The 15,605-nt window shown below is 40.3% G+C and overlaps 1 protein-coding gene across 1 annotated transcript; it reads left to right on the top strand.

Moving 5' to 3' along the window:
* Positions 1-113: 113 nt before the first annotated feature.
* Positions 114-15,170, top strand: pnpla3 (patatin-like phospholipase domain containing 3). The gene is made up of 9 exons (XM_080887747.1): positions 114-375; positions 1,935-2,167; positions 2,249-2,314; positions 4,912-5,121; positions 11,148-11,208; positions 11,322-11,495; positions 11,586-11,718; positions 11,830-11,937; positions 12,146-15,170. Exons 1-9 carry the CDS (start codon positions 189-191, stop codon positions 12,366-12,368), a joined length of 1,395 nt encoding a protein of 464 aa, XP_080743873.1. The 5' UTR covers positions 114-188; the 3' UTR covers positions 12,369-15,170.
* The last annotated feature ends 435 nt before the right edge of the window (positions 15,171-15,605 follow it).

Genomic DNA, 15,605 nt, shown 5'->3' with positions numbered 1-15,605 from the left:
CATAGTTGCGTTGTTTCGTAACGCTTTTTCTGACAGTCATCGAACGCACCACAGTTTGTTTTTATAGCTGGTTGTTGACTTGTTGCGTGCGTTCCTTCTGGCCGCGCGGCGGTGACAGGCTTGACAGCTTGGTGTCCTGCTCAGTCTTCGTTACCTGTCAGAATACCCCAGCGAGGGAATGCCCCGCTATGTTCGACTTAAGCCGTGGCTGGAACCTGTCCTTCGCTGGTTGCGGGTTCCTGGGCATTTACCATATCGGAGTAGCCAGCTGCCTGCTGGAGAAAGCTCCGTACCTTATCAAAGAGGCCACTAAGCTGTATGGGGCTTCGGCCGGTGCGCTGACCGCCTCGATGCTCGCCAGCAAGGCACCCATAGGTAAGATACAATGCTGGGGCTCGGTAGCCTGAATAATAATGTACACTTAAAATCATATTCATTACCGAATATGATCTGATAGCCTGCTGGGGATATGTATAAATATGGGTTCAGCTTGTGTAGATAGCAGGCGTCTGTAGAGTTAGCAGGCGTAAAGAAAGTTGCACTTGACAAGAGCGATTTAGGTCGATTTCATAAACAACACGAACCTTAAAGTTAGTAGAAAGTTGTATACATTGTAAATATACTATGAAATATTTGTATATACGAAACGTTGTTTAAAACATAAGCTACTTATAGTTAAAACCATTTACATGTTAGCATGCAGATATATGAAATAAAGTAATGGCCTGTATTTTATATAGCGCTTTACTAGTCCCTAAGGACCCCAAAGCGCTTTACATATCCAGTCATCCACCCATTCACACACTGGTGATGGCAGCTACATTGTAGCCACAGCCACCCTGGGGCGCACTGACAGAGGCGAGGCTGCCGGACACTGGCGCCACCGGGCCCTCTGACCACCACCAGTAGGCAACGGGTGAAGTGTCTTGCCCAAGGACACAACGACCGAGACTGTCCAAGCCGGGGCTCGAACCTGCAACCTTCCGATTACAAGGCGAACTCCCAACTCTTGAGCCACGATCGCCCCCAGACCTTAATAATAAACATTTATATCTAAGGAACCTTTCAGATTTCTACAGTAGAAAACAGTAGAAACCCTAAAAAAGGGAGAGAAAACATCAAAACAAAACAATCACATGAAGCCCCCAAGATAAAAATAAATAAATAAATATATAACCTTTTAGAGTGTAAAGCTATTAAACCGGATCATTGGGGCAGTTCCACATGTTCCACATTAAATGTACTGTAAATTCACTTGTAATAATAAATAATAATGGACTGCATTTATATAGCGCTTTTCGAGACCCTCATAGCGCTTTATAATTCCACTATTCATTCACACACTGGTGGAGGCAGCTACAGTTGTAGCCACAGCTGCCCTGGGACAGACTGACAGAGGCGAGGCTGACATATCGCACCGTCGGCCTCTCTGGCCAACACCAGTAGGTGAAGTGTCTCGCCCAAGGACACAACGACCGAGACTGTCCGAGCCGGGGCTCGAACCGGCAACCTTCCGATTACAAGACGGACTCCCAACTCTTGAGCCACCATCGCCCCTTAAGCACAACTAAGAGTGTAATAGTCTAGTAGCTAATTTCTGTTCAAGGTTACATATTACTTGTCAGTAACTTGAGACCAGTAGTACTATAAACTTAAGACAGCAATTCATATATGTGCAAGGCTTATACAGAGCAGGCAGAGAATGTCTTTCATTGATATACATGTATATATATGTATAGGTTGTGTTCAAATGGGACTGGCTCATACCACAACATGACTGTGCTTGAGTCAGAGGCACCCTTTCACTTTCTTTCTCATGATGAAGCAATCATTACAGACCGATCTCATCTGTAAACCTAGACTGACGCCCAGGTTATCATCGATAGCGTCAGACAATACTGATACAGGTTTAATTAGTGTGTTTTCATTCCCAGCTAAATGCTGTGAAGATGTGATTGAGGTGGCTAAGGAGGCCAGAAAGAGAAACCTGGGCCCCCTGCATCCAACTTTCAACCTGATTAAGGTGTTAAGGTCTGGCCTGAATCGCAACCTGCCCTCTGACGCACACACCCTGGCCTCAAAGCAACTGTGCATCTCTCTGACCAGAGTGAGTGATGGGGAGAATGTGCTCGTGTCAGAGTTTGACTCCAAAGAGGAGCTCATTCAGGTGAGGACAAAGAGGTGGTGGGTATATTCCACATAACAGGGAATGGGTGTTCTGTAGTTTAACCTTGTGCTCTATCCACAGGCGCTCATCTGCAGCTGTTTCATCCCCATCTACTGTGGACTGATTCCTCCGTGCTTCAGAGGAATGGTAGGTTTGCTTCTTTACATGTATGTATGCGTGTTTCTGCTTTGGGGAAGCAGACGCACACATGTGACTAAAAAGAACAGAAAAAGAAGAAGGAAGCTTGAGCAGTGAAGAAAAAATGTAGCAATAAGCAAAGTTGAAAAGCGCTGAGTGGATGCAAAAGAGTGTAAAAAATGTTATTGAGACGTGGCTCGTCTTGTATAATCACATTTGATTTTAGCTTCTTTTAAGCATTAAACATGAAGAAGGAAAAATACACATTTAATATACAGAGTAAAGACTGTGGGATGGCTTTGTGTAGTAGTCAATCTGAGCAGTGATAAAGAAGCTGCAGGTCCCAGCATATAGCTGTTTGCTTTACTGTGACTTATCAGCAGCTCTTGGACTTTGGCAGCAATCTCATTCAGTAATCAGCTCAACTCTCCTATTACCACAATTATAATTGAGACACTCATGACTGGATTTAGATCCAGTTATAGAATAATATAATAGCAAAATCACAAAAGTGGAGTTCATCATAGTCACAGCAGATAAAAATAATAAACCTGATAACAAATCAAGAAATGTAACATCTTCTAGAATTCAACCCCATTTCCTTGAAATTGCCTAACAAATACACAAACATTAAGTGTGTTGACTGGATTATGCTAAAAATAATGGAGATATCTGGCAAATTACAGCTATGGTAACACTAATCACATAATTAATACGACCATATAGAGAAATGAATGTAGAAGCTGTTGGTTTGTTGACTTACATTCTGAAGCCTCTGATTTAATAAACAGGTGATTAATATTTTCAAAAGAATGAAATGTATTCAGGAGTGATTTTCACTGACTTAGCCGAATGTGCTGACGTAACATGTATTGAGAAAAGTCAGTGCTTTATGAATGGCAGAGTTTAGAGTCAGACTCCTTTGGAGTCAGCGTCTAGTAACCTTGAATGATATCACACTTTCAGGGACTTACTTGGACTTTTCCCTTTCGGCTCTTCACTTGTCTGAGGAAGCACAGGCTTTGCTGGGACTTACAACGTACAGTGTGTTAATTTAGAGTGAGATATCTAAATGACTGTAAGTGTTACGTTCACAGTAAAATGCCTGTTCTGAACTTTTTAAATCTGCACCTACAAATGTCATTCAGAAGAGAAACTAAAACTACAAGTGAAACTAAAAGGAAACTTGACTGTTGTTATACTGAGTTATACTGAAGTTCAGTTGATATTGGTGTCGTAAAAATGACAGCAGGGCTGAGTTACTCCACATTTTTGTAGTTTAGTGATAATCAGATTCCCACTATCAGAGAATGTCAATTTTCAGTTACACTTACAGTTCATACATGTTTCATTTATTAAAAATGAAAAGAGTCCAACAACAAACACTGATGTTATAGAAATGCCATGTTTAGCAGACATGGTGGATTAATAATAACAAGAATGTACTTTGATTTACAAAAGGGAATGAAAGTCTTAAAGAAAACAGAAAAAACAAATAATATTGAAAATCCTCAAATAAATTGTGTCAGTTAAAATTTATTTAAATTCTCATTTACAATTGAAGCAGCTGACATGTCAGTGTGATAACAAAATCTAAAAGCTTTGTAATCAAAGATAAACACAGTGACAAAAATCAGGGTCCAACTTAAAAAAATAAAATTCAGTGTTGTAAATGAATATAGGCATTTATAATGTGTAAAATCAAATGCAGTTGGTACAGTCAAAGATTTGTAAACTCCATCCAAACAACAAAACAGGACACCTGGTTTCTTTTCACCCTGCGTAGACGTTGTTGTCTGAAACTTGGTGCTGAAGTTCAGTGTGAACACAGAAAAGGGAGTACAGCTCAGTAAGCTAATGTGCGATTTCACTGAACTGTGTGTTCCACGGCTGGTTGTGTATGCACATGCAGACAGATGTCTAACATCAGGTGTAGTTTTCTAATAAAGTTCTTTTTTTTCACTTTGCCTGAAATGTTTGGGAACGTTGTTCTGCCACAGATCTGACTCCAGTCGGATGTCTCCAAATACTAAAGAAACAAATAGAAAGTGCTAAAACCTTTAAAACCTTTAGCTATTACTATTAAGGAAATTATAACAAAATTGTAACAAAATAGTAATTATAGCATATTTAAGTTAATTAAATACACTCGTGTAGCAAAGATTCATTTAAAAAGAACATCATGTTTTTACTCTGTGTGCACAGTCAACTGTTCCCTTACTGACCTACTTTCCGTCACGCTTTTAAGCGCTTTAAATGAGAAAACCCTGCTTTCGTATCCCATTGGTTGAGAGAATGAAATGTAATCAGAATTTTTCATTACATAAAAACTGGGTAAAGTCTTTAAAATTGTGTGAAATGTGAAGCCTGGGTTTTAATATTGTAAGTGTCCTGTGTGATGGTAGGTGAGAGCAGCCACAGGAAAAATTAGATGGTGGATCAAAATGTGCATACCAAAAAAGTTTGTAGTTTGTGCATGGCCCAGGTATCAGGGTATAGCAGAAATGAATAGTTTCCTTGTGCTTCATTGTGGCCTGTTCTATAAATGACAACCAAGAGTGATGTGTTTATTCCAGGTATATTGGTAACTGTCTGTGTGTGTTCAGCGTTATGTAGACGGTGGGATCAGTGATAACCTGCCTCAGTCAGAGCTGAAGAACACCATCACCATATCTCCTTTCTCTGGCGAAAGTGACATCTGTCCACGGGATAAGTCCACCAGCTTTCATGAGCTGCGTTTCACTAACACCAGCATCCAGATGAACATGGGCAACATGTACCGCCTTAGCAGGGCTCTCTTTCCACCAGAACCCAAGGTAGGTACCTGTGCAGCATTAGCACACTGGAGGCGATGTACTCGTTGTGCATTGCACTGAAGCTGATGGTCAGTTTCTTGCAGACATTCCAGGCTTTGGTTGCGTAGGCCATGTAATGTATTTACTACCAGGCCATATGTCAATCAGCAGTATCTTGCACTCTCACTGATAGTCGCTTCTGTCACATGTTTTTAAGTAGAGAATAGAAGGAAGGAGACCCCTACTTAAGATTTTCATCTTTTAAAGTTGAAAATCTAAAATAACAAAACAGTAAATCAATCATTCTTTCACCTTTACAAGGATTAACAATAGTAGTAAAAGCATCTGTGCGTAGGCAAAGGGTCAATCCTTTGTCACCAGACAAGAACCTCAGAAGCGGCGGTCTTTGATGGTAGGGCTGCTCGATTATGGCAAAAATGATAATCACGATTATTTTCACTGAAATTGAGATCACGATTATTTGACGATATTTATTTAACCCTTTAAGACCTACTATAGAACCAAGTCCACCAGAGCTTATATTATTTTTATTTATTTTTTTTACATGCTGTAGTGCCATTTGTGGGAGCATTTCAAGTTGCTATACATCAATACAACTGTTATAGCCCATATTTTAATAATATGTATGCATTAAGTCCATAGTAAATTACATAAATTGCAAAAAAGTGCAATAAACTAAAAAAAATTGAAAATCGCTTTTGTTTTGTTTACATATATTTCTACTTGGAGAAATTTAAGAGGTTTATCCCTCAAAACTTTAAATACAATAAAGTTGCAAAAAATAGTTTACAACAACAGGAAATTTATTTTGAGTGTCTTCATAGTTTTATTTTGGAGATACAGCAATTTTTATATACTGCAGGAAAAACAATCCTATGATGCAAATTTGCAAAGAAAACAGCATGTGCATCATTTCACTGTGGGAAGTGTTACGACCAGCTGATCGGAACGGCAAAGCCTGTTTCTGGAATATTATGTTTTTGTTCCTGCAAGAGCTTTTTATGCAGTTTTTGCAAAGCTATATGTGGAAGGAAACCGTGACCGAGGACAAGCTGATGGCATCAGATGTAAGTACAACTCCTCCGGTTTCATATGCAAAACAAATTATTGCGCTAGCTTACACGGTTCGGGTTCTACAGGGATTTAAAAATAGTTACACAAAACGGAGCGTGCTGCTCTGACCGGCTTTAAAGGGTTAACAATGACTTTAAAAAAATAATATAAAATAGTGTGCAACACCACTGAAGTTTTTTTTTTTTTAAACTCTCTTTTCAACCAACGGCAGTCACTCTCCAAATAACTTCTGCTTAGCTTTCCGAGCTTCCCTCGGGTCCTCTTAATCAGCGGTCTCCAACCTTTTTTGCGCCACGGACCGGTTTATGCCCGACAATATTTTCACGGACCGGCCTTTAAGGTGTCGCGGATAAATGAGGGAGGGGCTAATAATCAGCTCAGTCATTTTTAATGATCGTTGAAAGCCCAGATCGTAATCGTGATTAAAATTCGATTAATTGAGCAGCCCTATTTGATGGAGTCACCAAAGCCTGGAAAGCGTGTGTAAAGCAGCTCTGAGACACTGCCAGCAAACTAAGCACCACTCAAGTGCTGTTTGAGCATCTCCCAGCAGCAGGGTAAAACCTGCACCACACACCTCTGCCATGGCCTCAAACCAAACATAGCTGTGCAGTGTGATGGAAGAGACATTGGGAGCACTGGTGGTTGAGCCTCGGACCCAGTGTAAACCACTTTCTCTGTGTTTTCTAGTAGCCTAGAGCACAACACCTTCTTCCTGTATTTACCTTTGTTGCTCCCGCCCCAGAAGCATCTGGCCACTGAGCAGGCTGAAGTGTCGCATTTTGGTTTGCTTGGAGTTCACTTGATTTTTCTGTGTGAAAACGAACCAAAGCACAGGAAAAAGCTACATGTTTACAAACCCGTCAGCTAATTCAGAGTAATTCAGAGTAAATGAACTATAACTATGTGAAAACATTGATACGCAGACACGAATCAATACTAAAAATGACTCATTTGCGACAGTATCGTTACCAACAGCGCAGCCTTTGGCTCTTCCAGCTAACAGCTTCCCTGCAGGTAGGCATACAGGAGCTGCTCTGACTCAACCACCGGTTTCAAAAGTCCTGCTTTGAAGCACTGAGATGAGCTTTGCTGCCATTTGTTGCAAAAAAAGCTGTGACGAGAAGGGGGTGGGGCTTACTCTGAGACCGCATGCTCATTGGCTGCTGACTAGTGTTAGCCCTTTGTTAACCAGTAAGTTTTTAACCAGCTGGCTTTGTGCAACAGATAAATTGAATCATATTTTCAAAATGTACTAAATATTTATATTCAGTATGACCAAAAATGTTTAGAGACGTGAACACAACCACAGCTGTCACCATATGGTGGCTTTTATATGGAACGCAGGTTTAAGACACCAAACTCTATGTCAGTGCTTTTAATGTGAACACCACTTTATGAGGAATTTCAGAATCAGAATACTTTAATAATCCCTAAGGAAATCATGTTTCAAGACGTGACCCCATGAAACATTAAAGTTAGCTGTTTAACACGCAAAAAACAGCAGAATTAGCTGCCTGTGAAGTTATGTTTAAGGTAACAGCTAGCAGCTATGGTTGATAGTAAACTGACAAAATTACTGTGGGAGCTAGGCAGCTAATTTGATTAGCTCTGCTGACGGTTAATAGACAGCGTCAATGTAACGCTGTTAAGCTTCAGATAAACAATGAGAAAAATCTACAACAACTAGACAGAAATAATGCAAGTCCACCTTATAACTCTATATCTGCAACAAAATATGGTGCAAAGTCATTAGAAGCTCAGCGCTACCTCAGACTACCTATTGTCGGATTTTGTGCTTTTTTGCATTACCTAAGAGAATCTTTAAATATTTGTCATATATCTCAAATGTAGTGACTCTCTGTGCTTGTATATTGTAACATTTACCTACTAACTGTTGTCACAGTGGCTGCTCTGCAGGAGAAGTCAAAGTGGTGTTGTACACTATCTTTCATTTTTATTACAGTAGTTGTTCTAAGTGCCTCAAGTGAACACTATGTACAGTTGATTTTCCTGATGTCTGTGCCACAGAGGTCCTATGGTGCTGAATGCAACATTAACCTAAATCTTAAAACATCTGTTAAATGAATATCCCCTGAACAGAAATTCCCCAAAATTCTCAGATTTGGTTTTAGGCCTTTAAGTGCCTTTTTAATGTAATTGTTATTATTCAAACTGAAGCCAAGTTTCCTTTTGTTATTTCCTGCCACTGTGATGACTGTCAGTTAACCTCTAAGATAAGGTGACCTTTGACCTTGTTGCAGTACATCTATTTGCTGTATCATTGCTATATAGCCTCACCCCCTTCTCGTGTGTGTATGCATACCTTATTTGGGTCCTATGATTTTGTCAATGAGCTCACTTATCTGTGTCTGGGGGATGTGTGTGTTTTTTCCTGGAATGACATCACTATATCACTTCACCTGAAAAACAAGTGCACACATTACATGCCTGAACAAAGTGAGTCCTTAATACAAACATACAGGCTTGGCAAATATGTGTCTCCTGTGGCCTGACCATCCCAGCCAATGAAATGAGCATCTCCTAACAATGTCACAGCTTGCTGGTATTGAAGCTATTACACAATAAAACAAACTGACAGTAGACCTAATGACACGACTCTGTACCTTTCACTTGCCAAAACACTTTAATAGCATAACAATGAAAGGCATGTATATTTAATTTTAACAATGCTAAACTGTATATTAGGAAGTATTTGACCTTTTTAGGGAGATTGTGTCAATATTACAGTATTACAATTCCAACAAGCTTAAAAGTCAACGTCTTGGTGTGACCACCTTCATGACTCCTTCATTTTTGATAAGATCATCAACGCCAGTAGCTGAAATACAGCGTCAAACCATGACAGACCGTGTTTTACGGATTGCTGTATACACTCATATTTACATGTCTCCTGGCTTCCAACATTCCAAGACTCCTTTTCAGTTCACTTGATATGTAATTGATTTCTTTTCCCCATTTCCTTTCCTTGAAATGACTTTCACTGAGATAATTTCTGACGAGGCTTTGGTGAACAATAGATGGATCAACTGAAAGCCCACATGCAATTCTCAGGTCCTCTGGCAGGATTTGTTTACTTCTTAAGGTCATGACATTTAGGTACCAAGTGTCTGCTGCAGATAGGCCAGCCATTTCTTCTTTTGTCTTCCACTTTCCTCAAAGACACGCTGCACACCATGCCATGATATGCCAAGTTTTCAGCTAATAGCTCTTTGGAATCACCTTTATTGGTACAAAAGTACTACTTGACACCTTTCAAGATGTTATCTATGACAGAGATTCTACGTTTTTTGCTAGTATAAACATAACACAGGTTCATCCCTTGAGTTAGGTGCTTATTTATCCTTGAATGACTCACAGCTCAGGTTCAAGTGGCTTAGCAAACAAGAAAAAACACCTGTTCGGGTACTCAGGTACAAGGACTTGAGTGAAAGTGAGTGAAAAAGCAGCCAATGCCCAAAGAAAAACTTTTAAAGACCTTCAAAACCCCACAGAACTGTTGCTCAAGAGTGTTAAAAAATTCAAGTCTGACTCCTTGGAAGCAAAATATAAATAAATTAGGAGTTATACAGATTCAGACACAGTACTGTATGACAGTTATGGAAGATGCCAATAGAAAGCAATGAGTCACAGTTCCCATCAGAGGAAAGACATGCAGGGAATGAAATGAACTTGCTTGCTTAGTGGAATATCTTAATGGAGCAGCTTGTGGTATGGAGCTCAGGTCCAAGAAGACAAAGTTCATGACCAACAACACCCAGGCAAGTGAGACCAAATATTCAGTGGAGGCTGGTAACCGTGAAGACTTCCAGCTACCTCGGTTCAGTCATATCAGGTGAAAAATTAAATCCTGAGATTTTGGCAAGTATACCAAAGACAACAACTGCAATAATAAGACGTGAGGCCAGCCAGAGAGAAACATCTGATTGCACTTACAGTGTCAATCTTCGCCTATGAAATGTACACACTCACAGCAGAACTTCAAACAATGATTAGATGCTGCAGGAAGATTTTAAATGCTTATATGAAGGCAGTGCCGCTTCTGGAATAATGTCCACAATGTTCACATGTGGATTTTTCTTTGCATGAACTTTGTGTAAGGACTACACTTCTCCTCCAGAGTCGACTCAGAGACATGGACGACCCATATCTGTTTTTAATGCAGTGCGACCTGAGAGCCCAAAGATCACGGGCAACCAATATTCAGTTCTGGCCTTGTCCCTCGCACACAGAGACTTCTCCAGGTTGTCTGAATCTTCTGATAACATTATGAGCTGTAAATAATGACATAGTCAGCCTTCAGAATTTCACCTTGAAGATCACTATTTTGAAATTGTCCCATGGACTAGTTCTTTTTGGGCGTGCTCAGATTGGTATACCATAATTTGTAGAAACATTTTTGCACACTGGTAAACCTCTGCTCATCTTTGCGTTCTTAAACTCTGCTTCTCTAACATCCTGTTTTTTATACCAAATCGCTTACTGACCTGCTGTCGATCAACCTAATTACTTCATTTTAGTACCACCTACTTTTCCACCCTTTGTTGAACCATCCTAGCTTTTTTATGCCTTCAAATCCATCCATCATCTTTTTCTTATCCTATTCATGGTCCCGGGGGGCTGGAGCATATCCTAGATGACATAAGAGAGAGGCAGACAACATTTCACACTTACATTCACACTTAGGGCCAATTTAGAATCACTAATTAACCTAACCCCACTAACTTCACGGAGATGGAGAAGCTAGAGAACTAGGAGAGAACCCATGCAGACATGGGGAGAACATGCAAATTGGTGGGGGGTGGATCTTGATATATCTATGATGATATTTTTTATGAAGAAGTAAAATGTCTTATTGTAAATATTTAACTTTTTTCCATTTTGAATGAATTGCAGCTTTATTAGATATATTTTCTGCCTCCCGTCCACAGGTGCTGGCTGAAATGTGTCAGAGCGGTTATAAAGATGCTCTACGCTTTCTTGAAGAGAACAGTGAGTCCTCTATTCCTTGGTTGCTTTGGTCATTCTCCAACTTACACACTTTCATATCAGCCTCTAGTTTGACATTTGGACTGTGTTACCTATGTGGTGTTTTTTGGTTGCAGACCTGCTTGCACTGGAGTGTCCCACTGCTGGCCCTTCCCTGCCAGAGAGCTCGATCAGCTGCTGCAACAATACTGAAACAACCAAGGAGTGGGTGCTCCGAAGGCTCCGACTACTTCGTAAACAGCACTGTGGGGTGGATGAACACATTAGTCTGCCTACTTCAATCAAGAAAGGTAAGGTATCATCCCAGAATAAGCACAGATTGAATCATTCTTCTTTAAAATGTTTAAAGAACTGCATCCTATTCTGTATGTGGCTGTCAGTGTTCTGTGAGGCCTGCCAAGAGAGAGCCGGACTGTATGGCAGGGTATCTGGGATGCTGCCAGTAAGGGTGGCCTCCTACATGCTCATGCCATACACACTTCCTGTACAGTCAGCATACTCAGTGGCCCAGAGGTAAGACAGAGGTCGCATCAATAACGGTATATCACTTTTAACCAAATGAGCTTTGAACTTAAAATTAGCTGGTGTCAAATCCGTGACCATTACCACTTTGCTTTGGACCAGGTTTGTAGAGTGGATCCCAGAGGTGCCCGCTGATGTCCGTTGGCTGTTTGAGGTGGCAGGTGATGTTTACAGACAGGCCTGGAAAGGAGAACAAGCCAGCGCTATGAGGTGACAGAAAATATGGCATACAGAGTCATTTTCAAACAAACGTTAGAGGTTTAGCGTCAGACGCTTTCAGACATGTCCTCTTTCTAATAATCTGAAAGCTGGAAAAATATCTGTCTTCATTTTTTTCTGTTTTCACTATTCTCATTGTGGAGTCCAGATCACCTCTCACTTCTATACATGAATCTTGTTTCCATTGCTTTTTGTACAGTGAGCCCTGCCTGAGGAAATGCCTGAGTGTTCCACCGCTATCTTCGGAGTGCGGGCCCAGTCAGAAAGATATCCCACCTGCTCTTTCCTCTGTCGAGCTCCACAGCAACTACTGGGAAATCCCCAAATCTGCCTTCTCCGCGTCTCATCAGAGCCATCCAGCCATCGATCCCTCCTCCCCACAGGATGTCTGCTTCTTTGTTGGCATCCAAGATGAACCATAGAACGTTCACAACAGTCAGATGCTCCAGGACCTGAACTTTAACAGAAACACGGTCTAATGTCAGCTCTCTTGTTGAGACAAGGATGGATCGATGGATGGTAGAAATTTTAGCCAGTACTCACTGGTGTGTATCTGTTTTTTACACTGACTCTGAACACTCCATCCAGTGCAAAGAGTATTGTACTTCTGTGATGTGTTTTATGACCTAAATCGGTGCGCAGCACAGTATGATATCTATCTACTTCCCTAAATATTTTTAGGTTTAAAATATGCATTCATAGGAACCATCCCAGTGCATTCAATGACAGCTTCTTTCTTTCCCTTCAAATATTGACTCCTTCTTCATTTCACCACGCTGATGGACTTGTACCGTTGAGTGATATGTCCAAGGTTTGTGGTCCCAATCACTAATTTAAAGTTTTTTTCAGTATATAATGATTTTAATTTTCTAAATAATTAATACTCCACAGAGTAAAACGGGTACCAAAGAAGGCGGGGCTACCGTGTGAAGGTGTCCTTTGGTTCTCAGTGCGATCAAATTCCAGAGAGACTGATTGTATTCAGTATAATGTGAAACTAGGGAGTGAGACCTCAAAGTCATCAGGAGTCTTTTTTTAGGTCATAGCTGAAAGCTGTTTTACTAAAAAGAGACTTTTTGCAACTACAGGGGTCAGTCTGTGGTGGCCTTTAAGGAGAATGCAAGTTTAAGGCACTTCCTTATTGCCTTTTAAACCTGAAATCTATTTATTATATATAAAGGCTCTAATATTACAAATCTTGGTGCAACAATCCTTAGCATTAATCCAGGTGACCTTTCCAGGATTTTTGAGTAAAACCAAGTTGTTCACTTAATTGGAACTTTTAACTCTTCGTCATTGCAGCTGTCTTGTATTAGTAAATCTCTACTGCATAAGGAGAGGCTATTTCACATGATTGGGCAGAGTTATGTGTGATGATGGGTCTGGGGTAAAAAGCTGTTCCTGAGACTGGTTGCCTATTATTTGGCGACTCTTCTAAGCTGATGATGACCTGGATGTGATGAGTGTCTGAGAATGTTAGTGGTTCTGTTTTGGCAGCGGTGTCTGTAGATATGTTCAAGGGAGAGAAGAAGGCAGCCAAAGCTGTTTTGTGCAGTAGTAATGACCCATGCCCAAATTACTAGTCGGCCACTGAAACCTGAAATGTTTCTGCTAGAGAAAATGCACTGAAGCTGACATTTTCAGGTTAAAGGCTGGTTCTGGTCCTGGGCCAGCTAGGCAAAGGGGAATGCAATCAGTAGTACAAGTCACATCAGCCCATTGCTTCTGGCCAATAATGCAGTGCATAGGCTGAATGCTGACTGGCTGAAAGGAAGCGTAAACTGAAAAGGGAATGACCACAGCCTTAATCTGCAGTACAAAGAATTTCTTTGTGCACTATGAACTCTGTAATTCCAGCAAAAGGACCAACAGAACCACAAACAAGTGTGGCCCATGTTCCAGTTATTAAATAGTACATGTATGTTTTTAAACTATAGCAGCAATGTCAAGGTGTTTGCATCTGCAAAGTGCTCTGTAGCACCGACACAGTACCGTGCTGGAGCCAATACGTTCCATTTTTATAGGACAAACGCACAGTTTTAGCATGGATGAAGACATGGTCCAGTACACCACAAAACTTTACAAACTTTTAACACTTTAGACATTGCACAGGCACAGTATTCAGACATGCCATTAAACTGTCTTCTGTAGGCGATAATAACTCTCCCATAACATATAATTCAGTGTTAAATAAGTAACAGTCGGCTGCCTGAAGCCCGCCATACAATAATGGCTTTTATATCTAAGTTGCAGCTCACTGTAAGTATAACTTTCAGGGTGACTGACTTGAAATGGAAAAGTAATGTTAAATATTGAGATGTATCTACCAAACAGCACAAGTCATGTTATTCACTTTCAAATCATTTTGAGCCATAAAGCCAGCGGCAGACCTTTGCTAATGGTTCCAACACTGAAGCTCAATAACCGCCATCAGATGTGGTTATTGAGCTTCTTCCTCTGTAAGGTGACCAAACTTTTGCACATGTCACAGTCACAATTTTTATTTGTTATATTATTAAGTTCAAAATTAAAAGATAACAGTGCAATGACCTTTGAAGACAGGCTTGTTTTAATTCCCTTCTTTTAAGTATAAAATATCAACTCAATGTGCTATTTCCCAGAGATTTGCTGGTATTTACATGGTCAGACCTTGAAATATTGAAATGTTTTGTTTCCCGCAAATGTAATTTGTGTTAAGGCACTGTGATATTTCAAGATTAAACAATTGATTCCATTGCTGTAAATGGTAAATGGACTGATTCTTATATGGCACTTTTCTACTCTCCTGGAGTACTCAAAGCACTTTATACAACATAAAGCCACATGTGGTCTCAGCCACATTTGCACATGAGGCTGTGAAACACAAAGATTCATCCTGACACAAGAGAACTTCAGAAGTCATCCGCAACAACGGGAGAAAGTCCCAGAAGGATTACAATCTCAGGAGCAGTCCATAATTCAAGTGTGTATGGTAGAGCAGACACCTGCAAGTGTGACTAAAATATGATCACAAAACAACAAAAATATGCACGTTCTATATATAAAGTCAAACACGGAGAGTTCCTGCACAAGTGCAGTGATTTTGACTGGATGGCTGATATAGTTTTGAAACAAACCTCCTCATTCTTCATGCAGCGCATGAAAAAACCTGCTCTCCTCTTTCTCCAGGTGAAGAACACCTTTCAGCTCCAGGCCCTATTTGATTTAGAATACTTCTTGATGTTCCTGAGTTTGTTGACTATTTTTATTTTTTGTTTTCTAATATTATTAAGGCAAAGTTTGTCTTTGTGACATGACATGCGCTAAAGCAAATCTGATTAATATCTGACTCTAATGGAAACAATAAAAATAGTTCATGTTGTATTGTACTCTGATTACCTTATTTTAATCTGTGCAGCCTTTTCCTTTACCATAAATGTATGTACACAGGAAACACACAGACCTCTTGCCTTGCAACTCCTCCCACGTGGCCCTACTAAGCCAATCAAATGCTTTATTTAGAGCACGTGTGAAAATGGAAAACTATTGTTGGACTGTAACTTCTTTGTTTTATTTGACAGCCAGTTGATTACCATGTGCAGACACGGATTCAATTCTTAGGCTACTATAAAATACATTGCATTGGATTCCTATCTGCATGTGAGTTAGTAGCCCCAATG

The sequence above is a fragment of the Rhamphochromis sp. 'chilingali' genome (genome assembly GCF_963969265.1).
Source record: "Rhamphochromis sp. 'chilingali' genome assembly, chromosome: 7".
Classification (NCBI taxonomy): Eukaryota; Metazoa; Chordata; class Actinopteri; order Cichliformes; family Cichlidae; genus Rhamphochromis; species Rhamphochromis sp. 'chilingali'.
This window is presented reverse-complemented; position numbering and strand designations above follow the sequence as displayed.

Coding starts and splice junctions, on each gene's coding strand:
- pnpla3 (XM_080887747.1), top strand. CDS start 189: ATGTTCGACTTAAGCCGTGGCTGGAACCTGTCCTTCGCTGGTTGCGGG. Junction 5,122..11,147: donor TCTTTCCACCAGAACCCAAG/GTAGGTACCTGT, acceptor TCCCGTCCACAG/GTGCTGGCTGAAATGTGTCA. Junction 11,719..11,829: donor GCATACTCAGTGGCCCAGAG/GTAAGACAGAGG, acceptor GCTTTGGACCAG/GTTTGTAGAGTGGATCCCAG.